This window comes from Prionailurus bengalensis, chromosome X (assembly GCF_016509475.1).
Source record: "Prionailurus bengalensis isolate Pbe53 chromosome X, Fcat_Pben_1.1_paternal_pri, whole genome shotgun sequence".
NCBI lineage: Eukaryota > Metazoa > Chordata > Mammalia > Carnivora > Felidae > Prionailurus > Prionailurus bengalensis.
The window spans coordinates 11,514,057-11,541,550 of NC_057361.1; the positions used below are offsets into that span (position 1 = coordinate 11,514,057).

Below are 27,494 nucleotides of genomic sequence, written 5' to 3' on the forward strand. Positions count from 1 at the left end.
CCAAACTCAACACCCGAAAAACAAATAATCCAGTGAAGAAATGGATTAATCCAATGAAGACATGAATAGACACTTTTCCAAAGAAGACATCAGAGGCAAACAGACACATGAAAAGATGCTCAACATCACTCATCATCAGGGAAATACAAGTCAAAACCACATTGAGATACCATCTCACACCTGTCAGAGTGGCCTAATTTAACAACTTAGGAAACAACAGATGTTGGCGAGGATGTGGAGAAACGGGAACCTTCTTGCACTGTAGGTGAGAATGCAAACTGGTGCAGCCACTCTGGAAAAGAGGATGGAGGTTCCTCAAAAAATTAAAAATAGTATTACCATACAACCCAGCAATTGCACTGTGAGGAACTTATCCAAAGGATACAGGAGTGCTGATTCGAAGGAGCACATGCACCCCAATGTTTATAGCAGCACTATCAACAATAGCCAAATTATGGAAAGAGCCTAAATGTCCATCAACTGATGAATGGATAAAGATGTGGTATATATACACAATGGAATACTACTCGGCAATGAAAAAGAATGAAACCTGGCCATTTGTAACAGCGTGTATGAAACTGGAGGGTATTATGCTAAGCAAAACAAGTCAGTCAGAGAAAGACAAATATATGATTTCACTCATATGTGGAATTTGAGAAACTTAGATGACCACAGGGGAAGGGAAGGAAAAATAAGATACAAATAGAGAGGGAGGCAAACCATAAGAGAATCTTAAATACAGAGAATAAACTGAGGTTGACAGGGGTAAGGGGGGTGGAGAAAAATGGGTGATGGCCATTGAAGAGGGCACTTGTTGGGATGAGCACTGGGTGTTGTATGTAAGTGATGAATCATGGGAATCGATTCCTGAAGCCAAGAGCACACTGTATGTTAGCTAACTTGACAATAAAAAAAAAAAGACTGAGAAAAACTGAGTAGTCAATTTTATATGGTATAAAGAGATGTTATCAGAATAATAAAAGATTCATTTATATATTAGAATTCTAAAAGGAGTTGCTCATTTTGAAGATATTTGTAACAAGGGTATATAGTATCAAGTTGTTTGCATGCATACCCTTAATTTGGCCTAACATTTTTTTCATACTGGGGACAATTCTAATAGTTACTACTTTATGGGTTGCTGTGAAGGATTTAAGCATACATATGTATGGATATGGATATTTGTATGTATGTGTGTTTCTAGCTTACTGTTTGGCATATAGTTGGCAGTTAATTAATGTTACCTTTCTTCCCCCTCCCTCAACCTAGTCACCGAACAGAAAAAGGTCCTACATAAGCTGGCTTGCACATGTTCCTTAGGTAAGGGATCAGGAGGACAACAGAAAGTCTGGTGTCTGAAAACTGTGGCATGCTCCATTCTAAAACAAAACTCATTTTCACTTCAGTGTGGATTTGGGAGAAGCGTTTTTGAGGGTACCCTCAGATTCAAGAGGGCAGTGGTCTGAAGAATGTGCTTACAGGTACAAACACTAGTGACTCATAAGAGAGTGGCAAGGGCATCATTTGCTGCAACTTTGCCTTTTCTTGTATGTAGTGAGTAGAAAAAATATACTGGAGTACAAAACTCACTTGCAAAGAGGTTTTTTGGTGTATATAGAGTAATGCTTTTTGGTTCCTTTTATAGATAAAAAAAAAAATAAGCAACATGCTTTTCTTCAATTATCCTAACTTTCCTAGCAATAAACTATTATAATTAAATTGTTTACTTTCTGACAGCCTCCATTTTACAATTTAGTTCCTATATTTTATACATGGCTGTTCTTTCAGAACATGTCACAGGCAGTTTGAATGTATCTTCTGACACATAATGCTTCCAGACTTCCATAATTAATCCTGAAAGAGAGCTGAAGGGTTCTATCTCCACTCGTAATGGATTACTAAAACGAGAGGTAGCATGTTATATGGACAATCATAAAAACCAAGACAAGAAAGTTATAACCTATATTTTCTAAACCCATCTGCGTCACCAGATCATGAGGCACAAGCATTTTGAAGGCATGGTGGAAATTAGCACTTCAGAGCTGCAAGCATGAAATGCCACTTTCTATCATCATCTGTTTCTTTCAACTGAGATCAAAACTTCCATCTCACTTAACATTTTAGAGAGAAAAGAATCCAAAACACTCTTTTTGGCCCATGCCCTTTTGTGTCTTCCCCTCTCCTGACATTCTCTCATTACTCCAGAATTCTTATTTTTCCCAAAAAAGAATAGGCTGAATCTTTACCCCTTTGAAATGTCTCACTGGACCTCTTAAAAATCACTTTTTAACTGTTCAGTGAATTTTCACTTATTTTGAAATTTCTCAGTCCCTAAGGGAGCATCATATTCTTTAAGTTACTTTAGTTACAATTCTGTATCTTACCTTGGCCTGGAGTTGGAATTACAAACAGCTTAAAGCCATTTTCAGTTTTTTTAAAGAGTGGTGTATGAAGTATGTTTAGCCTTTTGAAAGAAATATGCTTTTCAGAAAAATGCCCTAAAATTTTCATATTTCTATAGACTTACACAATTTCCAAGGAGCTTTCTAATAAAATTTAAATTAACAAGGGGTTCAAAGATTTTCATTTTAATGGTCTCACCTAGACACTGCCATTTCAGTTTCCACAGAAACTTGTGAATCCTAACAACCTTGTTTATCTGTTTGAAGCGGATTTTTATACGCTAGGTTCTACTAAACAGGATACAATAAAAGGAACATTTACTTTTTTAAAGGTTTGGACCAAAATACTGTTAGATCACTTCAGTCTTCACTTAAGTGGTAACTTTAAGTAGGATTTCTCATCCTTGGCATTACTGACATTTGGGGCAGCGTCACTGTTTGTCGTGGGAGCTATCCTGTGCAGAGTAAGGTGTTTAGCAGCACCCCTGGTCTCCACCCACGAGATGCGAATAGCAGCCCTGCCACACCCTCCCCACCCCCAATTACTTCTCACAGCCAAAAAAAAACAAAAACAAAAAAAACAAAAAAAAAACACCACGTCTCCAGACACAGCCAAATCCCTAGGTGGGGGATGTGGGTGGAGAGAAGCAAAATGACCCCAGCTGACAATTGCTGTTCTAAGGCGTGCTGTTCTGTGCACCGCCGGTAAAGCCTCGATCTTTATTTTTACAAAGGAGGCACAGAATGTAAAATTAAAACAAATGTGGAACCAAAACGTCCTGGCAGAGAAACTATATTTCGAAATATAATCAAATTGAGATGGTAATTATAAACCAGCCAGTTTCTGTGCAGCAAGGTCTGATCTCAGCTGAACCTCAGCTAATTTCAAAGTCATTTCTCTATAAAGAGCACCACTCACTTTTAGGTTCGTCCCCAACGTTTGCGTCTTTTCTCTCTGAAATTCTTTTCTGTAGGGATGGATGTTTTCCTTTCTGTCTGATAAAGCAGCCACAACACCACTACTCTTTTCTTTGCTTGCTTCACAACTCTGCACCAAGTTGTTTTCAACCTCAACTAAGGCAGAAGAAAGAGAACCAAGGAAAACCAATTCCTTCTCCAAAGATGATGCCAAATGATCAATTAGGAAATCCTCACTTCCTGATTTTAGTTTTTTCAAGAAACAATTTATAGGGAGAGCTCCGATGAGATTATGAAGGCACTGGAACAAAACTGTTTGATTCCTGAAATAAAAAAAACAAACACAATATTACAAAACTCGGGACAGCACAAAGCAGTCGTGTACAACTTACTGTAGTAATCACTTAATATTCATCTACTGATGAATAGAACCAATACTGCCTGCATGTGATCTTTTGATATAATTCAGATTGTAGCAATCAAATATACATATCCTATACCAATCCGTTAATGTTAATCAGTTGCTTCCTGATGACATTTTTTTCTCTGAGTAATAACATCAGTATTCTATTTTTAAAATTTCATTGTCGGGGAAAGATAAGTAGAAATCTTAAAATAACTATTAGGTCCTAACCGACTAAAAAAAAAAAAAAGCCAAAAACAAACATGAAGTTAAAAGCTTCAGTTTCTAAATGAGGCCACCTGTGTCCATTCATGCTATCCCAGGCAATGACCTGAACGTGTCCCACAGTGACACAGATATCTACTCTGGAGATGACTCTTGGACCACACACATATGCACTAACTTCTCTGGACATATTCCAATTTGATGGGCATTACCTGGAATAGACTATCAAAATCCCTTCAAATGGTGTTCTTTGTTTCCAGTTAAAGAGTGTGCCATAGAAACTTCCTGGCCTTTTGCAAAAGCAAATTTCTGGAAATTCTTGGATTACTTCACATTTCATGTGTTCTAGTAGCCACGTCTTCATTGAAGTCAGAGAATAGGTGGGCGATGTGATTTGAAAACAAGCTCTGTTAAATGCTGTGAGAAGTGCAAAGAGATCTTCCACGTGTTCTATGAGAAAAACATGTCACAAGCTCTGTCATTAAACTGTCCATTATCAAATCGAAAGAGTTCTTAAAATTTTCTAATTCAATTAGGTATATGATTAAAAAGTACCAACAAAAATTACCTATAGGTTTCTTCTTTGGAAATATCAGCAGGTATTTCCTACTTGAAAGATCTTCTGGACTTATGAAAAGTCTGCCACACCAAACATAATGATCTTCAGAAGAGTTACCATTTTCCCTCTCCCTAATTTGTAGCAGCACAATGCAACAGAAATCAATGAATGCTAAAAGTGGTGAAAAAGGTGTTACAGCAGTAATGACTTGCACACACTCTTTCTCAGATGCTTGTTCTCCAGCAGAGCTTTCCTCATCCTTCTCCTCCTCTTCTTCTTCTTCCTCTCCCTCTTCCTCACTATCAATAGTCAACTTGATCCTTTTTGCCTCTGATCCTATTTCACATGGCACTGAGTGTGATGCTGGGGGAAAATCCCTACTCAACTTGATCACCCTATTGTGACACTTAATAAGCCGACAGCTGGAGCTATGAGCTTGATCCATTACCAATGATAAAGTCACATGATTCAGGGACCTGTAAAAAATCCAGAGTTGAGTCCAAAAGCTCATTCTTTAGAATCAAAGAGATGATTAAATGCTACACAAACAATAACAAAACTATATCCTCTCTTTTCCTAGAAAGTATCATTTCAAATGATCAAAAAATTAAGTGCAAAAACCAAACATATTTTTAAAGATCCTGTAATAGCACATTTCTTGAAATAGGAAAGCCAACAACACTGTAAATACGTTGAACTTTAGGAAAATAATTTCCTTAGGAGAAAGGAACAGTAAAATAATGCTGGATTTTATTTTTGAGGTAGCTTTCTCCCCCCCCCCCCCGGTTTAGAGTAAAAATTGTATTCTATACTCCCCTAAATAACCTGAATAAACTCTACTTTTTAATATAGAACATTGTTTACCCCTCAGCAATGATAATGTTTTGGATACAATATTGTGAAAATTAATTTCACCTGTTTCCATTTACATTTTTAACATGGCTGATTAGAACATTTAAAATTCCTTATGTGGCTAACATTATATTTCTGTTGGACACTGCTATTCTAGACCATCAAGATAATGTTATCATGATACTTACAGCTTCAAAGAAGATGTCGTTTTCACTCCAACAACCAAGCTATCATCTATTACACGGTACCATATCTTCTCTATTAGCCGTTCTGAATCTTGAAAATCATCTGGTATCTTTTCCTCAAAGGTGCAGACAGGGCTTTCTTCTTTACCACAAAGAGTAACAAGATGTGCCTTAAAGAAAAACATGTTTAATAACTTACTACCAAAAAAACTACCAATGTGGCAAAACTAAAAAAATAATGTAAATCAGCTTTCAGTCGGGCCTTAAAGCTTACATATTTTAAAATACACTGTCATCTGCACCATACCATTTTATACTATAGGCTATATATAAATCACTAAAACAAAATTTATAGAACCTATATATAATAAACTATCTACTGAGACCAAGAAGCATGGCCTGACTGGAAACAAGATGGGGTATCCAACACAGAGCCAGCAAAGATATAAACTTGGAGTCCAAAATAACCTGATAATATATGTCCTGGGTGGGCTGAGAACAATCCAAAGATTATTAAAGTGACTTAGACTAAAATGATAACTGTAGGGGCGCCTGGGTGGCGCAGTCGGTTAAGCGCCCGACTTCAGCCAGGTCACGATCTCGAGGTGCGTGAGTTCGAGCCCCGCGTCAGGCTCTGGGCTGATGGCTCAGAGCCTGGAGCCTGTTTCCGATTCTGTGTCTCCCTCTCTCTCTGCCCCTCCCCCGTTCATGCTCTGCCTCTCTCTGTCCCAAAAATAAATAAACGTTGAAAAAAAAAAAATAAAAAGAGTGATCTTTCTCGGCTAAAAAAAAAAAAATTTTTTTTTAAATAAAATGATAACTGTAAAATTTCGTACAAATAAAACTGATTAAAAATCTTTAGACTGGTGATCAATCATGGCTAAAATTGTACTCTTAAAGTCCAGGCCATATTCACTCACTTCCACACATATATCGATTTATAACAACAATAGAAATGGTGGGAGGAGGAGAAATAATAATCATAATGATTCAGAACACTTACTGAATGCTTACTACGTGTCCAGCACTGTTCTCAGTGTTACTCAGGATTCAATCTGCTTAACCTTCACAAAACCCCCAGTACCTTAGTTAGGTAGTATTATTATGTACGTTCTCCAGGTAAGGAAGATAGGAGGCTAAGGTCACACAGCTAGCAAGTGGCAGAGCTGGGATTTGAACCAAAGTAGACTGGTTCCAGAGCCCATGTCCTATTTTAACCATTACTCTATACTGCTCCTCTATGTGGTAATTACTGAAAAAACGTATGTGATATGTAATAAGATACACTTACATTATAGTAGGCTGAGCAAGTTTCTAGGAATCTGATACCTTTGCCAGGAGCTGTGAGATTTGAGACAGGCCATTCATCTGAAACCTGGGGTAATTTTTACTGCCTGCCAGAATTGCTTTTAAAATTAATCATGTAAACAGCCCAAAATGGTGCCTTGCACATAATTACTTCAGTGCATTAATTTCGAAACATTTCTTCCCCTTTTCTAATACTAGCAAAATCACTGGTATGAGGTGGGAAAGGGACATGGGGGAGACTTTTAACAATGACTTTCATGAGCTTTCCCAAGAGATTAGAACAGTAATACAGAAAAGCAACATGCTGTGCTTTTGTTATGATTCTTACATTAATGGAATCATATTTTGGACCCAAGTCCTCATGTTGCTAAGACTGAAATACAGACACAAGGCATAGACTGCTGCAAGACTGGTCAATCTAGAAGGAATTCCGAGCTAGGCACTAAGGTGACTTGAGGGAGTAAAATGTAGTATCAAGTTTCTCCATGTCCAGCTTTTCTTAATTTATTTGTAATTTTACTACACTGTCTTTCTCTGTATGGAACTAATGTTCATAAATACTATTTTTTATGAAGTTGAAGGAGTTTTTGGTAACCTTCTACACTACTGTACTGACATAAGTAATTACACGAACCTAAAGAGGTTCTTATGCTGGTCAACCATAAAGAAAATGAGAGTAAAATTATAAAAAGGAGATATAAACACTAAAAAAGCACAGCAATTTGGGGGCATTAACTACAAGAATAAATAGCCTTAGAAATGAACACTGCAATAGATGAAAAGAACAATTATTATAATAATGATGAAATTATGTATTCATTAATAAAAGGTTACATAATGCTCAGTATATTCTGTTTAAGAAGTCAGAAAATATATAATTCACTTAGGGGTGTTTTCTATTGAAACTACACAAATAAAAATGTTTAATAGTTAAATCTTTTAAACAAAAGGACTTGTTCCCCAAGGCTCCTGACAACTGGGATTTTAGTATCCTATAGATTAAGAATAATTTGCAAATTGGTAAAATACTGACTCCTTAATCAAATATTTTTAAGTCACAAAAGTCCAGCATTATAATCCCTGCCACTTTGCTTCTTGCCTCCATTGAGTGGAATTTTCCAATATATCCAAATATTCCAATGTAAATAACTCTTCAAGACCCACAACTATATGATCAACTCATCTTTGACAAAGCAGGAAAGAATATCTAATGGAAAAAAGACAGTCTCTCCAACAAATGGTGCTAGGAAAACTGGATGGCAATATGCAGAAGAATGGAACTGCGCCACTGTCTTACGCCATACACAAAAATGAATTCAAAATGGATGAAAAACCTAAATGTGAGACAGGAAACCATCAAAATCCCAGAGGATAACACAAAGAGGATAAACAAACCTCTTTGACCTCGGCCAGAACAACTTACTAGACATGGTGCCAGAGACAAGGGAAACAAAAGCAAACATTAACTATTGGGACCTCATCAAGATAAAAAGCTTCTGCACAGAAAAGGAAACAATCAACAAATATAAAAGGCAGCCTACAGAATGGGAGAAGATATTTGCAAACAACATATCTGATAAAGTGTTAGTATCCAAAATCCATAAAGAACTTATCAAACTCAACACCCAAAAAACAAATAATCCAGTGAAGAAACGGGCAGAAGACATGAATAAACACTTTTCCAAAGAAGACATCCAGATGGCTAACAGACACATGAAAAGATGCCCCACATCACTCATCATAAGGAAAATACAAATCAAAACCATGGTGAGATACCACCTCACATCTGTCAGAATAGCTAACATGAACAACACAAGAAACAACAGGTGTGGGCAAGGATTCAGAGAAAGGGGAACCCTCCTGCACTGTTGGTAGTGCAACTGGTGCAAACTGGTGCAGCTACTCTGGAGAAGAGCATGGAGGTTTGTCTCAAGAAACTAAAAACAGCACTACCCAACACCCCAGCAATTGCACTATTATTTACCCAAAGGATACAAAAGTACAGATTCAAAAGGGGTACACGCACCCCAATGTTTATACAAGCATTAGCAACAATAGCCAAACTATGGAAAGAGCCCAAATGTCCATCGACTGATGAATGGATAAAGATGTGGTATGTACGTATGTACGTATATACATACACACATGTACATACATATACATACAATGGAATATTACTTAGCCATCAAAAAGAATGAAATCTTGCCATTTACAATGAAGTAGGTGGAACTAGAATGTATTATGCTAAGTGAAATACGTCAATCAGAGAAAGACAAATACCATATGATTTCACTCCTATGTGGAATTTAAGAACCAAAACAGATAAACATAGGTGAAGCAGGGGAATGAAAAAGAAGAGACTAAAATAAACCACAGGAGACTCTTAATGACAGAGGACAAACTATGGGTTGACAGAGGAAGGTAGGTGGCAGATGGGCTAGATGGGTGATGGGTACTAAGGAGGGCACTTGTAACACTTGGGTGTCATATGTAAGTGATGAATCACCAAATTCCACTACTGAAACTAATATTACATTTTATGTTAACTAAAATTTAAATTTTTTAAAAAAGGAAAAAATTAAAAAGTAAAAAAAAAAATGACTTCCAATAGCTTGTAGATTTTCAATTCATAAAATGATACAATGGTCACATGATGAATTTTACCTTCTCTGCAGCTGATGTACTTTCATCTTTCCCTTGAATCAGGTTTATTAAAATTTTCCAATATTTTGAAATAATTTTTTCCTTAAGCAAGAGATGCTGCTTTAATTCCTGAATAGAAGCCAATCCAACCTGTAAAGTAGCAAAAAAAAAAAAAAAATCATTGCCAGAGACATCATTTCAAATGAAGTCTGACAATACCATTAATTCAGAAAGTACTTTCTCCAAATTCATTTATTAATTCATTTTTCCATCGAAAAGCAGAGAATACTTCTCAGAGCAAAACTATTTTCTTTGTAAATGTTAAGTAATTATAAAGGAAAAAACAGAGCAAGTAACTGCAACAGAGTTTATATATCAAACTGAGAGAATGCCAATGTATTAGCATGCATTTCACCACTGAATTAAGTAATCAATCAATACGAACATGAATGTGTAATCCATATGAATAAAAATTAAGGCCTACCAACACTCCTATCCCCCACAAGAAAACTATTTTTCTCGTTGCTGAAATAATTTCGGCTTCAAAAAGCAAAGACATCATTATGAGTAGAAATGGTCACTTTTAATTTGATACTATTTGAAATCCTGTTTAATATAACATCTATAGCAAATTTATTTATTTATTACTTGAGAGAGAGAGAGAGAGAGAGAGAGAGAGAGAGACAGCCAGCACAGGCATACAAGCTGGGAAGAGGGGCAGATGGAGAGAGAACCCTAAGCAGGCTCCACACTCAGCACAGAGCCCAATGCAGGGCTTGATCCCATGACGCTGGGATCATGAAACTGAGCCAAAATCAAGAATCAGACGCTCAACTGACTGAGCCACCCAGGTGCCCCTATAGCAAATTTTAAAGATAACACATAGCCCCCAAACTGTTACAAGTTTAATTTTGTGCTAATAAACTCAGTGCTGGGGTCAACTCTTAACTACAGAAAACAAAGACTGGGCAAAGAGCAATCCATTCCTTTTTTTTATATCAGATAAATAGATTTCACTACTAAAGATGGAACATTCATGAAATATATTTTGCTACTGAAAATTTAAAGTCATGTCTTTGAACTTACAGAAGCTATTTCATTTCAGATGGATACCTGAGACTATTGAAGTATTAATCCAGCTTTTAATGTAACATGTTTTTCTATACTGGAAAACAAAACGCATCCTGTTTTTAAATTCCTTTCTTTCAAATTACAGTTAAAGTCAGGTAAATTCCCTAACTTTTTATTGGTGAACAGAAGTTAGAAAGTAAAGACTGAATTATATCTTACCTCACTGCACAAAGTAGGTAAAGTGTCTAGCTATTATTTAAAAACCATCTGTTGACCTATTTCTGTGGGCTCCACATTATTCACACTGTATCACTCACTCCCTGAGTAATTTGTGACTTACGGAGAGGGAGCTGGACACGGAGAGGGAGCTGGACACGTCAGAGGGGGAGAGTCTAACTGGAGAATACTGGAGGGGTAGGGAGTAGAAGAGAGGAATATGTAGGCAGACTGACAATGAAGGTACCCTCAAAAGTTACCTGTGTTCTCTCTTCCCTACTTTCAATATGCACCGCCCCCAACTCCAGGACTAAATAGTGAATCATTAGATTATTCAAATATTCTATGTTGTGAAGTACTATTATAAAACTATAAAAATAACCACATGGTAGCACATTTAAACAGCATAAAAATACATTTCAACTTTCTTTTCTAGACCCTCAATCCCATTTGTACAGCCAACATATTGTTTATCTTTCTAGAACCTTTCCATGCTTATGTTAAGGAATGCTGTCTTTCTCCTCACTCTAAGGAAGTAAAATCCACCCCAAACCAAATACAGGCGCATAGGGCGCTACAAGACACCAGACCTTGCTTTTTTGTTTTTATTGTGATTTCTCTTACACATGGAGAAGAGTGAATACAGAAAACACTTTACAAACTAATCATGAAGTCAACACCCAATTAACCATACACAGTTGGCTGCCCGTGGACCCTCCCTAGTCACCAACTCCTCTTTTTCCAACGGAGGCAACACTACCCTGGCCTCTTAAGGTAACTTCCTTGTCTACATAATTTTACCATCACCGTAACTCCTAAAGAGTATTTTTAGCTTTTTGTGTGTTTTGCTTTGACACCTTTTATGAATGGAATCATTCTGTATGTACCAGGTTTTAGAGTCATCCCATTTGTCACTAGTAGTTGTAGACTTTCATTGCTCTGTAGTATTCCATCATGTGACCATACCAGCTCACTTCTCCATCCTTCTGTTGATGGACACCTGGATAATATCCAGGCATAGGCTATTACAAACAGTGATGCTGTGAACATTCCTGTACACATGCACAAGTTTCTCCAAGGTCCTGGTCTCCCTGTTTCCCCTCCAACTTGTTTCCTTCCAACCGTTCGGTTGGAAAACAAATTTTATAAGGGAAAGAACGGTGAAACGGACACTGGTTCAAGTTCTGCCTGTCACTTAACCTTTCTGGCTATTTGCTTCCTCATATATAAAATTGGGGAGGGGGAAGGAAGACTTGTTAATCTCTAAAAGGCCTTCCAACACTTGGAAATGTTTTTATCCAAATTGAGAGCTAGTAATAACGTGTGGATACTTGAAATAAAATGGACATGCAACTATGTCTTATTCACTTTCATATGTTCCTGCCTCCCCTGTGTGTTTTTTTTTAATATTTTCCTCCAACGACTCTGTGCTACCTTCTGAATAATTTTTGTAACATAGTTTGGTTTGCTTCTTTGCTCTGTATCTCTTTGAGTCAGCTGTTAAACTCATCTGATGAGACATTTTTATTTCAATGTATTTTTTAGTTCATAGAAATGCTATTTGGTCATTTTCAGTGAACAGTTGCTCATGATGCCTTGTTTATGTGCTTAGTTATTCTGTGGGTGGCTCATTTTCTTTGAAAAATTACTTGTGAGACTTATAAGAGGCTGTGGATAAATGTGTGTTTTGAGAGAGGACTTTGTGTTTGTTTCTGCCAGTTGCCTAGGGTACTACTGCTTTAGGTTAAACACAAATGCTCCCAGGGCAAAAGCAGTATCAGTGTTCTCTGGGTTCTCTCTGGGTTCCAGCCTTTAGAGCTTGGCCTGCTAATTTATATTTTCACCTCTCTGAAGCTTTTAGGGAGATCTTAAAGACATATTTCAACTATGATTTTAACTTGGTTTTATCAGAAGAGTTGGTCCAAATAAAGTAGGTGACACATTACCAGAGGTGGAATTTCTACAAGTCATGCTTTCATAAATTAAATTATTTTGGCATCATTTCTAACTCAGTATAAAGATCTACCTTATTCTTCTTGATAGCTTCATGGTATTCCATAGTTCAGGTATATGATAACTGATTTGCCAAACTCCTAATGATGGATATTTAGACTGAATTTTGTTGTCTATAAATACTATATAAACATTCCTATAAAATCATCTTTGTTTACTGTACAAGTATATCCTTAGGACAGATTTCTAGAAGTAAAATGGCGAGAGTAAGAAGAAAAGTCCTGTCCACATTTTAATAGCTGTAACAACTTTCCTTCTGAGGAGGTTGAGCCACTTTACATTCTCAGCAATACTGTTTCTGAATGCATATTCATATTAAGGAAATTAATCATTTTTTTAAGAGAGAGAGAGAGAGGGAGGGGGAGGGAGCAGAAGGAGAGAGAGAATCTTAAGCAGTCTCCACATTAGTGCAGAGCCAGACACAGGGCTCGAGCCCATGACCCTAGGATCATGACCTGAGCCAAAATCAAGAGTCAGATGCTCAAGTGACTGAGCCACCCAAACGTCCCAAGGAAATTAATCCTTCATCGCTTGTTACAATAACTATTTACATAATTTGTCTTTTTATATATTTTATTTTGTTCAGAGCACAAAAGGTTTTTTTTTTAACTTTTTAAATGTTTATTTTTTTGAGAGAAAGAGAAAGACAGACACAGAGCATGAGTGGGGGAGGGGCAGAGAGAGGGGGAGACAGAATCTGAAGTAGGCTCCAGGCTCTGAACTGTCAGCACAGAGCCGGATGTGGGGCCTGAACTCATGAACTGCGAGATTATGACCTGAGAAGTCAGCTGCTTAACCTACTGAGCGACCCAGGCGCCCCCAGGGCACAAAAGGCTTAATGTAATCAATCTTTTCCTTTTTGGTTCCATGTCCACTATGATATTTTATTGTCTATTGCCAACATGCATATCTAATATGTGTTCAATAAGCATTTAGTAAATTCACATTAATAATTAAAATAGTTACAAAAATGTTTTGAAGAGCCTGCAAAGTACAAATATTTACTATATGGCCCTTTACGAAAGAAGTTTGCCAGGGACAGAGAAAAAAGTAAAATGACAACACAAGGAAACAGATAAATCCAAAAAGACGGACAACTGGCCTCGCCTCCTCATTAGTCTCATTGTAAAAAAGCGGGGAGGGGCATTATTCTAGATAAAAAGACAAAGACATATAAGAATCAACTGCAAGTGTAAACTTTGACCAGACCCTGAGATAAGCATATATAAAAAACATTTTTGAGGCACTTAGAGACATCTGAATACAGAGAGAATAGTAAATAAGATTAAAAGATTATTACTAATTTTCTAACTGTAACAATAGTATGGTATGGCTACATACAAGTATGTCCTTATTTTTTAGGCAATTCCTGCTAAAATACATAAGAGTGAAGTATTACAGTATTTGCAAGCTTTAAATGGTTATGCAAAACTGTAGATACATATGTGCATATGTACACAAAAGCATAGATGAGGCAAACAATTGTTTTTAAAGTACCAATAGTTAACATCCACGTGAGGACTAGAGATAACTACAGTACTATTCTTTGAACTTTTCTGAGTATTTAACAATTTTTATGAATGAAAAAAGGCAGGTTACAAAAGAACATGCATCATATCAAATTTCTATTTAAATTTACAAATATTCACTTAAAAAATCTACAAGACTATACATGGCAAAGTGCAGAGCCAGACACAGGGTTATATCTCAGTAAATTGGTTATATCTCAGTAGCTGAATCATAGGTGATTATTAGTTTCTTTTTAATATTTCTTTGAACGGTTTGAGTATTTTATAAGGAATACGCATTACCTTCATATATTTGGAAAAAAACAAAAACTCCCTTAGAGAGCTTTGTAGGGAAAATTTGAGGGTAAACTGTTCATGTTTGGTACATGTTATGATTCATCATATTTGCTTCTCTTTTAAAAGAGATACTATGGCATGCTGATCCTTAAGACCAGAAAGAATGTGTTTTCAAAAGTGAGCTTCGTATGTTTTATAAGTCTTATTAAATTTAGTCTTACTACAAAAAGGTATCATTTTTAGATAATACATTTATAAGTAATGCCATAATAGTTTTTACACAGGTACTAAAAAGGTAAAGATCCTTTGAAATACCATTTTTTCCCAATCACTGAGTTGCTTATACATTGAGATCCTTTCTCTCAATGTTCTTTCCTTCATTTAGAATATCACTAACCCAAAAAAGTAAAAACAAAAAGCAAACAGACACCAACTTTCAATCTTCTTTCCAGAGGTGGAACCATCAAATAATGATTCCCTTCTTTGTCTTCAAATAAGTCATCTTCATTGCAATCCAATGTTTCACTCTAAGAAACAGAAAAAAAATACACTAAAACTGAAATTTTGAAATAAATTGAAAATTCATAGGATTAACAGAACACAAAGTTTATCCAAAGGGCAGTTTTCCATGTTACACACTCTTACATGAGACAAAAAAAATATGTATTTCCCCATCATTTCTTGTAACTAGAAAAAAATGACTGTTATTACTACCACCACTGACCTAACACTTGTATACTGCTTCAAAAAGTATCAGCTTACTAGATTTTTTATAAAATCCCACAACTAGAGAAAATAGGAATTGTCCTCATTTTATTAAGAAAAAAAAACAAGACTCAGATTTTTTTTTTCCAGATATTTCATATAGGTCTGAACTTCAGGGGTATTATTTCCCTTTTGCCCAAGATCTTAAGATATTATGAAGTGTTACTTCTTTTAATAGAGCAGTTTCATTTTTATTCCTTAATTAATCCAATGTTATCATGTTTATCGGTATAAAATGTGAATTTTCAGAAGCAACAATAAAGGCAACTTACAGTATTACTATCACGTGAGTGAACACCAGATATACTATATTTCAAATTTATATCAAAAGTATAGTCAATTTGGGGGCACCTGAGTGGCTTAGTCGGTTAAGGGTTCAACTGCTTTTTTTTTAATGTTTGTTTATTTTTGAGAGAGAGAGAGAGAGAGAGAGAGAGCGAGTGAGCAAGAGAGCAAGTGCAGGAGGGGCAGAGAGAGAGGGAGACAGAATCCTAAGCAGGTTCCAGACTCCAAGCTGTCAGCACAGAGCCTGATGTGGGGCTTGAACCCACAAACTGCAAGATCATGACCTGACAGACACTCAACCAACTGAGCCACCCATGTGACCCAAGGGTCTGACTCTTGATTTTGGCTCAGGTCATGATCTCATGGTTGTGGCATTGAGCCCTGCATCTGGTGCTACCCTGACAGTGTGGAGCCTGCTTGGGATTCTTTCTCTCCCTCTCTCTGCCCCTTCCCCACTTGCTCATGTGCATGCACGCTCTCTCTCACTCTCAAAATAAATAAATATTTTTAAAAAGTATAGTCAATTTGTGTAACATTTATTGAAAGGAGATTCAATGTATAATTTTAAAAAGTCAATGTATTTTTAAAGTTCAAAGAGTTTACTGTATGAGATTACAAATATTTAAATGCTAGGTCAAAAGCTTTCAAGTGCTCCAATGTTCAAAAATGGTTCTTAAAGTAATATATAAAAAGTACACATAACTTACTGAATAGTTTATGTTGCCAAGATCTGTTACTGTAAATGAACTCAGGCAATCTGAATTCAAGGAGTCCTGAAAAAGTAACAGTACTTGTTCAGTTCCAGCTCCTATGAAGTCATCTATCAGTACTGAGCTAATTTTTTCCCACTTAGCAGCAACCTGAAAGAGAGTGGAAAAGAAGGAATAGAGAAAGAAAAAAAATCAGATGTGAAATAAACTAAATCCTTTTGTTGCATGTAGGTGTAATGTGTCGTCTTCAATCTTATAAACAAGTAATGAAAATGGTAGTGTCAACACTAAAAACTAAAGATATTGGGGGATCAGAAAACATAGGAAGTTAAACAACAATTTTATAAATACCAAGGTACTTAAATTTAATATTTTATCAATGTTTGTCCAGGGTCTGTCATGTTCCTGATTTCTACATTAAAATTTTATTATAATTTATAAATTTGAACACTTCTCATGACAATTTTGGAAATTGTAACATTTCTCATGAATAACTCTAGTGAAGATTCTTTCTCCAACATGTTCAACGATGACCCTCATTCTCATAAGCCTTAGCAGGTATGTATTTGTGATCTGACCAATTACACAAGGAATTCAATTGCATTAGGTAACTAGAAGGTAGTGGTAAACACTCAAAAGCTCTCAAAGCAGACTAACTTTTAAGAGTCAAGATGAACGTGGGGCGCCTGGGTGGCGCAGTCGGTTAAGCGTCCGACTTCAGCCAGGTCATGATCTCGCGGTCCGTGAGTTCGAGCCCTGCGTCAGGCTCTGGGCTGATGGCTCAGAGCCTGGAGCCTGTTTCCGATTCTGTGTCTCCCTCTCTCTCTGCCCCTCCCCCGTTCATGCTCTGTCTCTCTCTGTCCCAAAAATAAATAAACGTTGAAAAAAAAATTAAAAAAAAAAAAAGAGTCAAGATGAACTTAATACCCTAAACCTTGGTGGAGAACATAGCCGCTATTAGGGACACAAAAGGGGATGGATCCTAATAGTGGGGCACCTAGAACCATCCCAGCCCACTGGAAAGTTGTGATCAGTTTATACCAAATCATGAGACCCAAAGTTTAAAACACAAGACAACTCCATAAAGGTCTCTAAAGCTTAAAGCTTCCAGAGCGGCCCCCCAGAAACCAATAGCATAGGGATCAGATACCCCTTATTCCTCAGGCAGAAAAGCTAAAACTCCCACTCAGAATCCTGGCATCAGTGCAGATACACCATCTAGATGACAGAGGGTGGCATGTATTAGAGTAAGACTATAAGACTTCAATCTATATAACCATGTATCAGTCTGCCCCACATAAGGCTAATTTCCAAAGCTGTGATTTTTCACTTATGTAGGGAGGAAGCTTATTTGTATACCCATATCCTCCCTTCCTCCCACCCTCACCATGAGTATCATGAAGTGCACTTAACTATATGAAGAGAGTAATAAGAATGTGCTCAACATGCAAATACCATAGAGCTATATACTCATGCTTGCACACACACATTTACAACCTACAGCTCTAGAATAGTGCTGCCAAAAGAAATATAGGAGTGGCAATGCAAGGCATATATATACACTTTTAAGTTTTCCAGTAGCCGATAAAAGAAAATTCTCTCAGAGTGCCTTGGGTGGCTCAGTCGGTTAAGCATCTGACTCTTGATTTCTGCTCAGGTCATGATCTCATGGTCCGTGAGCTTGAGCCCCACATCAGGCTCTGTGCTGAGAGCATGGGAGCCTGTTTGGGATTCTCTTTCTCTGCCCCTCCCCCACTCACTCTCTCAAATAACTAAACTTAGAAAAATACCCATCTAATTGTCACATTAATAAAAACTAGAAATAGTTATATTAAAAGACAAATAAATATGCAATAATTGTAGCTATATATCTATATCCTTCCAAACAACTCAAAGGTTCTATGACTCAAAACAGCAAGGCAAAACCTTCATCAAGTAGCATTTGGAAAACTTTAAGAAATAAGAATGATGCACCATACATGATTTTAAGTGCAGTACTAATCATTGATTTGGATAATAAGATTTCAGGATAAGCTCTATGAAACATATAAATACTTAATAGATCCAAGACTACGCCAATTGAACGATTATGAAATTAAGTACTATACCTGAAAGTTCTTTTTCCAAACAGCACAAATGTCATTGGATTTAAAGGATACGATGAAAAGCTCTCCTCCACCTGAGTCCATAAGCTGAACTGCACAAGGATCTCCAAAGGGAAGCTGGCACACGCTTTTTGGCGTCCCATTTTGAAATGAAATCAGCTGATTCTTTCGAGTAAGGGCAATCAGAGACATTCTTAACTGGTTGTTGACATTCTCAGTTGCACAGACATGCACACAAGTTACCACACTGCTATAAGCAGGAGGGATAATGTATGCATCACTTATGACTTCTTCATTTTCAAGGGAGTATACACAAAATGTGGTCTTCCAAATTGTATAATCCGATTTTGAAAGCTTTGGGGTGCATCCTTCCTCAGATAAAAAACATGCCTTTGGTCCTAATAACACCATACCTAGATTTTCAATCTCCCCTGCCCACTGAACAGAGGAAAAATTAACAGACACAGTCATAACTTTGCCATTTAGAGAAGAGATAAGGTAGAATTTTTCTGCATGTTTCCATAAAACTAAAGGGCCATTAAGGACCCTTACACCATCCTTCAACTCATGGCTTAGTCTAAAACTCAAACGTTTTTCAAATTTATTGGTACTGTGAAGAAACAGAAGAACATATCTGAAAGTGTTCTTTTTATTGCACTGTATCATAACATAAGGAAGATTAATTCCAATTCTGAAATCTGACACACAGCTGCAACACACAATTTTTAAATGAGAGTTTTCTTCCTTTAGCATAAAGAATCCAGTGGACTTCTGAATAAAAGCTCTTGCTCCTCTGTCAAATACCATTCTCCTGACTTGTAATATGGGTATTTCTGCAGGCCCTTTACCTGCAACATCTCCTTTAGACAATCGAAAAATAAGGACTTCCCCATTATAACACAAGAGCCTTTCTTGTTCGTTAGATGACATTGTTTTCTAGTCATTCCACAATATCAAGTCTTCGTGTTGGTCCAATTTTTGAATGCAAATTGATTCCAGTTGATGCTTTTAAGCCTAAAAATGTAATGAGGAAAACTACCATCAAGTAGACAGTCGAAAAGAAAACATGTTTGTTAGAGAAATATCACATAGATAACTACAAATTTTATGAATATTTTTAAGCTTTTTATGCTATCTTAACAACATTATGCTTATCAAAAAGCCCCATCCCAAATATTATCTCTGTACGTTAAAAAAAACACAGTTTGCAAACGATGCAAATAACCACATCACAAAAGATAACTGAATGTGTTAACAGCATCTATTAGAATCTGTAGGTGGTCTATTGAAAGTGCCTGAAGACATTCTTTCTGGCTCAGGGAATTTCTTAAGGGTTCCACTTTTGTCTCTCTTTCAAACTTACCAACCTAATCTGGTTTCCCCATTTTCTTTTTTCCCCCATTTTCTACCCTGTGGACTCAAACCTGGTTTTTTCCTCTCAGCCTTAGCCTCTCTACAATGACAATTCAATGAGTCAATGATTCAAATTAGACTGGTACCACAGCCCAGGCACTTGGGGTCCTGCTTCCCTGAAACAGGAGCTCATACAGACTCTATAGTAAAAATGAAAAGCCCAGAAAGAAAAAGAGGAGACACCATACCACGGTTTTAAAAAAATTCACCATAAGAGTAATAGAAATAAATTTTAAATCTTACTTTGCAAAAACAGTGCAGCTTTGACCGTAAGGAAGTCACTATTCCTATTCCAAGTAGAAAAAACTAGAGGATTAGTAACATTATAATAAACATAAGAATTAAATAATAGCTATCAGTTATTCAGGTTTATATGCCAGATACAAAACGTAACTTCATTTAATGCCTACAACTATTCTCTTAAAGTATTCTTACCATCACATCTTTCAACTGAGAAACAAAGGTCAGAAAACTTTCCAAGGTTACAAAATTAATTGGCAATGACACTAGATTCAGAAGAGGGGCTTCTGACTGCTGAGCCTACACTTTTAACTACCACACTGTCCTGGCATGCATCCCCCGTACTCTGAACACTGGTTATAAGTAAGGCAACCTGAGATAATTAGCAAAGTAGATTAAGAACAAAGGAACACACATGGCGTCACAAATGGCAAGATCTCATTCTTTTTTTATGGCTGAGTAATATTCCATTTATAGGTATCTATCTATCTATCTATCTATATTTTATACACACACACACACATCCCATATCCTCTTTATGCATTCATTTATCGATGGATACCTGGGACCTAGAGGATATTATATGAAGTAGAATAAGTCAGACAGAGAAAGATAAATGTTATAGGATTCAACTTATACATGGAATCTAAAAAATAAAATGAACAAACAAAAACATGACTCTTTAAACACAGAGAACTGGTGGTTGCCAGAGGGGAGGTCATTGGGAAACGGGCAAAATAGAGGAAGGGGAATGAGAGGTACTAACTTATAAATAAGTCACGGAAATGAAAAGTACAGTCTAGGGAATACAGTCAATAATACTGAAATAACATTGTATGATGACTACACTTATAATGGTGAGCACTGAATAATGTATAGAATTGTTGAATCAATACTCTGTACACCTAAAACATATAACATGTCAATAATAATAAAATAATAAAAATAAAGTTAGAAAAAGAAAACATGCCAAATCTAACTGCAGAAAAAATTACAACAACAAAGGAACACCCCCTACACAGAACACAACATGTAAGAGAAAGATGTTGATCTTTACTCAGTGGCTATATATGCAGACTCACTTCTTTAACAGCTACCAAATGCTCAGCATATGCTATGAATTGTACATCGCTGCAGAGCCTAGACAACCATGTGAATGGTGGGCCTGGCCAGCCTTTTACTAGATGCATGACTTTGGGCAAGTTACTTAATCCCTTGTGCCCGGTATCCACATATGATAGATAGGGTGTAGTAACAGTACTACCTCACAAGGTATTAAATTAACTAATATAACCCACTTAAAATAGAGCCTGGCACATGGAAAGTGCTCAATAAAGGTTAGCTGCTACCATTATCATTATCATCACCATCATGGCCAGCTCTGGTTTCTATAGTACCTAACCTTGGAAACATCAGAACCGTCGCATACTAACAGTTTTGGAACGCTGAAAGGTCCCTCTCCACTATAAATAACTCTAACTCATACTCTTTCTTTTCTACTTGCAGATCATTTACACCAGGAAATCCAACCATTTCAGATATAAAACTAGGTCATATGCAATTAAGCAATAATGTTCTCCTCTGTTGAATGAGAAACTCCAAAGGCTTAGGTCTTGTTCTTTTATTATAAAAATCTACCAAGAGTTCAAATAGAAAAAAAAGTATCACTGAACCATCTAAAAATTTAACTTAAGGCAGCATTTTATAGAAATAACTTTAATTTAGAGGCAATTCTATTAAAACAGACTAAATTAGTCAGCAACTACTTTCAAATTGGAGATGCCATAGCTTATTGTCGAATTTCCAAATACATCATTGGTTGTAGTTTTAAACAATGTTCATAAATTCTTTGAAATCCCTTCCATTAAGAAGTGGCACTTAATTCTCCTCTCCCTCAGCGAGGGCTGGTCATTATGACTCACTCTTAGCCACGAGAATATGGCAGAAGGGACAATTTGAGACTTCCAAGACTGGGTCAGAGAGCACTGTGGCTTCCTCGTTGACCTGCCCCTTGGATCACCTGCAATGAGGAAAGCCACCTGCCATATTATTAAGACACTCAGGCATCCTCGTGGAGAGGTGCATACAGCAAGGGACTATGCTTCCTGCCAACAGTTAGCAAGGCCTCAGCCTTTTGCCAATGGCCATGTGAGTGAGCCTTCTTGGGATCAGATCTTGCAGCTCCTTGAGATGATTCAGACCCTTGGAGAGATTCTGAGCCAGAAGGATCAACCAAGCTATGCTGCTCCCAAATTCTTGATCCTCAGGAACTTTGAGATAATGTTTGCTGTTTTAAGCTAAATTTGGGAATAATTTGTCATATAGTAACAGATAAATACATAGCTCCATGGTAATTGTTTAAGTTGATGATACTGTTTTTGAGAATTTCATGAAACCTATTACTTGAAGTAACTGGAGATACTGTATCATAATACAAACTAGCAGAAGTCACTGGCTTACTGGTTTGTTGTTAGGCAACTAATGCAAAGGTCTGGGACAGTAATATTACAAAGTAGTTTCAGCTGTCTCAGTAAAGAAGCTAAGTAGGTAAATCAAAGGTGTGGCTTTTACTTATGAAACTATCTTTTAGTTTAAAGAAATAAACATTGTATTACAACAAAATATATGAGTAATAATTGATTTAAAATTTCCCACAGACATGTCAGGTCTCTTAGATTTCTAAAAAAGTTTCCTTTTTTCAAGCATTAAATGATACATATATATATATATATATATATTAGCATTAATACGACATAATCTGAGATAAAGATCTAAGAACTTGTCTTTTACTACCTACTTACATGAAAGGTTTTTCACTTTTCTTAATCGTACTAAAAATAACCAAAAGTAACTTCTACACAGAAAAGGAATTTGGAAGATATGAGTGAGACCCTTAACACAGAGATAAGTAATAACATAACAGAGAAAAAGGGCTCAATAAAGGAAATTAGAAACATGCTTGATAGAATGAACAGTAGGCTGGAAGAAGCAGAGGAACGAATTAGTAATCTAGAAGAAAGTAATGGGAAGCAATCAAGCTGAACAAAAGAAAGAAAAAAGAATTATGCCAAATGAGAATAGAGACTTCAGGAACTCAGTGACTCCATCAAACGTACTACATTTGTTATTTTAGTATTAAGTATCACAACTAATGTTTAATCAACACAGTGCTCTGGTTCACCAATATCCAAGTGTGACAGAAGTAAGGAGAATCTGACTACTAAATGGTCAGCAGACTCTCCCCCTTTCCTAACTTTAGAGTATGTATTGTTGCACCTTAATAAAGTTATGACTTAAGAAAATCAGACCCCTTACATTCTGTTCTTTTAATGTTATCACCAAGTTCCTTAACCTAGAAACCACTATCTTCCAACTCTGTTCCAATTGCCACTATGGTAGTTCAGGCTTTCATCTCTCACTGAGGCTGAGGTAAAATCTTCTTAAATTGGTCTTCCTTACTCTAGTCTCTCTTCCCCTCCAATGTATTAATTTATTTATGCTACTTCAGTTATTGTCCAAAAACACAAACTTGATCTGGTAACTGTCCCCTAACTCAAAAACCTTGCATGTACCTTCTCCCCCTTTCTCAATAGATCTATGATCCTTAAGTTACTACCTGGAATGATAGAGGCTAAACATTGTGTATTGAACATATGAATGATGTTGAGATAAAGGTATAAACCATTGCTATAAAGTTTATTATGGCATTCAAAGCCCAGTTATAATCCTAATCCAACAGGCTTTTAGCATGAGCTCTTGGCAAAAAGAAAACTTATTCTCATGGATTCAGATTCAAATAGATTTAAATGACTGTAACATGAAATGTCTCTATTTTTAAATACTACTGCAAAAGCACGCACACTTTAAATAAGTTATTTAAAATGGATCACCTTAAGAGTTAAAAATTAGAAGTTATTAATATATTTACTTATGAAGATAAATTTTTTTCTCAAACTTTCTATCATCTTCAAGACTTATTGAATTCACATACCTATGTACATCTATTTTAATTTATACCAATGCAACATCTGTTTAAAAGTTCTTAGCATATGTTCATAAAACAAACCTTTAAGTCTATGGAATAAATGGTAATTTTTTTTTTTACAAAGAAATAATCTGGAACCAGGGGCGCCTGGGTGGCTCAGTCGGTTAAGTGTCCAACTTAATCTCGGCTCAGGTCATGATCTCAGTTTGTGAGTTTGAGCCCTGTATCAGGCTCTGTGCTGACAGTGTGGGTCCTGCCTGAGATTCTGTCTCTCCTTCTCTCTGCCCCTACCTGACTTATGTTCTCTCTCTCTCAAAATAAATAAACTTTAAAAAAAAATTTTTAAAGAAATAATCTGGAAACAACTGAAAATAAGATTCAATTTAGAAGTTCTAAAACCAATATAAACAAGCTCTGATTAATCAAACCCTGATTATCAGGGCACCAGGCTTACTATTCCAGTCTCTAGGTCATCTGAATTTTTACTTACTTACCCTTACAATAATGGCTTACACTGTGGTGCCTTACACCCTTACAAGAGAAAAAAAAACAGGTTAAAACCAGTTAAGTTTTATCTCCCACTGTAGCTAATGGGAGCAGTGGGGGGGGGGGACAGATTATTTATAAAATACTACACAATTAATTTGAGCGTTTCCTGTTCTGTATTACCATATATCAAAGTTGACTATGTATATTTTTTACATAAAATGAAAACAGATGAGTATACTAGGGAAATAATACACACTAACAGAAATATAGTAGACTGGCAATAAATTATCGCCCTCATCCACTCTTCCCTCCCAGCCTCCTATCAAATAAACAATGTTATTTTTAAATGCTAATAAATTCTTCTGGGTGTCATAAATTTCAGAACTCTTTAAATAAACTACCTGTCTGGTTGAGGAAGATCCTAAAAGAGCATATTATCTGCAGATAAAATCTAAAAATGTCTGAGAAACTGTATCAAGTATGACCAACAGAAAGTATCTTTGAAAAAAAAAAAGGTAGAATTAAGACACCCCACTAAAAATTTCACCTAATATTATACATAATTTTATAAGCATAATACCGATAGATGTACTTTTCCCAACGTATAGAACATTTACCCAAGTAAATCAACTTGGCTACAGAATAGGTCTGCTGTTAGTACGTTTTCCTACCTCTCTAACTAGAAATCATTTGTTGGAGCCTACCCAGAACCAAGCTCCATTTTCCCTTTTCCAAAACACGTTAGTGCATCTGAAATGTAGGTGAAAGTGGGGGAATGGTGATCCACTAAGAGGATTAGGAAAGACTAAGTTAAAGGTTTTCTGTCATTACTTCTAACTTTCTCTAAGCAATGATAATCCACTGAAAGGTTTCAAAAACAGAAATCATGGAACTACACTTCTGAATTATAAAGATCTTGGTGACAGTGCTGACGATGGTGGAAGGTAAGAATGGAGGCAAAGCCATCAGTTTAGTTAGGAGATAATTATGAGTTCTTAAAGGGAGAGAAGACTTTGGAAGGCAATTTGTCAGTCACCTGAAATACATACATCCATCAATTTCATTTGTAGACATGAACCCAGAGAAATAATCCTACATAATAATGCACAAAGACATTGCTCTAGAATGTTCACTGTGCTGTTACTTGTATTTAAGAAAAAAAATAAAAACTTCCATGACCATCAATAGGGTAATGAATACATACAGATGGAATATCATACTATAGTTAACAGGAATGAATCAGATCTACATATACCGCCCTGGCTAGATTTCAAAAACTAAATGAAAAAAATTAAGCTACAGAAAAATGTATATATACTTGAGTACATTATTTATCTAAATCAAAACACATAAAACATTATTGGGTTTTTTTTTTTGTTTACTTACAATTGCTACATTCCTGCAGTGCTTCTCTGTGCCAGGTGCTACTCTAAGCAGTTTGGACTTATTCCTCGCTACATACATCCTTATACTACAGGCAATATAATCCCCTTCTACAGACGGGGAAGTGGAGGCATGGAATTTAAGGACCTTCTCAAAGACCTCCAAATAGGAAGTAACAGAGCCAGGATTCAAACCCAGGCAGCCTGGTCCAAAATGTAAAAAGCAAAGATTCTGTAAAGATTCATGCCAAATTCCAACGACTGTTTATTTCTGGAGGAGATAGGTATCAGGGTAGGGGAGTGGAGCCAGAGGGGGGCTGTAGCTAGAGCTGAAATGTTATTTTTAAACAATGTATTCAACTATTTTTTAAACAAGGTGTCCATTTTTCCCCAAACACATTTTTAACACACTAAAAAAAAAAAAAAAAAGGCTGGATATCGTGGTTGACTATAGATGGTGGAAATATGGGGGCATTTCTTTCTAGTTTTCAGGATCTTTCAGTTTTTTAAAAAAGGCAGCGTTATCGAACACAAAACGATTTCTTTTCCATTTTTTTGGCCGACAGCCATAAAATTGTTCCAGGGCCCTATAAACCTAAATCTTTCTCAAGTTTGGCCCTTAAGGTCATTTTGCCCTGGGTAACTGTCGTAAGGGCTGCCCTATGCATTGCAGGCTATTTAGCAATACCCACTAGATGGCCAGTAGCTGGTCCCTGCCCCATTATGACAACCAAAACTGTCTCCAGACACTGCCAAATGTCTCCTAGGAGATAAAACTGCCCCCGGTTGAGAACTAGCTTAATAAACTGTAAGGTGCTTTACATCTTTTAACTTTCTATAACTGCTCTAGTTTAAAGGTTTCAAAAACATAATCCGTGATAAATTTCTCACACTCCAAGTGGGAAAGATGCGGCGGGGTGAAGAAAGTTTCAAGCGAAAAAATCCAATACGGCAAGCGCTTAAAATCTAGTCATCATTCCACAGAATGACGGCCATAGGCCCCGGCAAGCTCGTTTCCATCCCCTTATTCCGCAAAGAGGGCACAAGGGGGGCCAACCCAGCTCTGCCGCCCGGCCCCGCGAAGGCCAGGGGAAGGTGTGGGACGACGCGCCTGCCATACCTGAGCCCGCGCGTCCTGAGTCCGACAGGCGCCACGTTCCCGACGCCCCAGGCGGGAGCAGCGTCCCTCAGCTCCAAACCTCCCGCCCGCGCGCTGCATCCTGGGAGGTCGGGGCCCGAGGCTGCGTCGAGAGCAGAGGAGGCGGGGCGCGCGGAGCCTGCGGAGCCTGCCCGGAGACGGTTGCCAAGGGAGGCTGAGGGGGCGGGGCCTCCAGGGAAGGTTGTGAAAGAGAGGGGCAGGCGGAGCTTGCTCGGGCGGAGCTCGGCGCTGTAAGCTCCCGTGATCCGGCGGTAGGCGGAGGCGGGTCCGCAGTGCAGGGGCTGTCTGAGGGAGCGGAGCCCGCACCAGAAGCTAATGGAAAGCCAGGCTAAGCGCCTGGTCCCGCCTCCAGACCCAAGCG

General features: G+C 37.1%; 1 protein-coding gene across 1 annotated transcript; it reads right to left on the minus strand.

Moving 5' to 3' along the window:
- Positions 1-1,948: 1,948 nt before the first annotated feature.
- FANCB (FA complementation group B) lies at positions 1,949-27,445 on the minus strand. Its single transcript, XM_043570971.1, has 9 exons — positions 27,095-27,445; positions 18,469-19,479; positions 16,358-16,510; positions 15,035-15,127; positions 9,517-9,645; positions 5,548-5,714; positions 4,517-4,983; positions 4,161-4,398; positions 1,949-3,643 (listed from the first exon to the last, which is right to left on the minus strand). The coding sequence occupies exons 2-9, from the start codon at positions 19,393-19,395 to the stop codon at positions 3,229-3,231; spliced, it is 2,589 nt and encodes an 862-aa protein (XP_043426906.1). The 5' UTR covers positions 19,396-19,479; positions 27,095-27,445; the 3' UTR covers positions 1,949-3,228.
- Between the last annotated feature and the right edge of the window lie 49 nt (positions 27,446-27,494).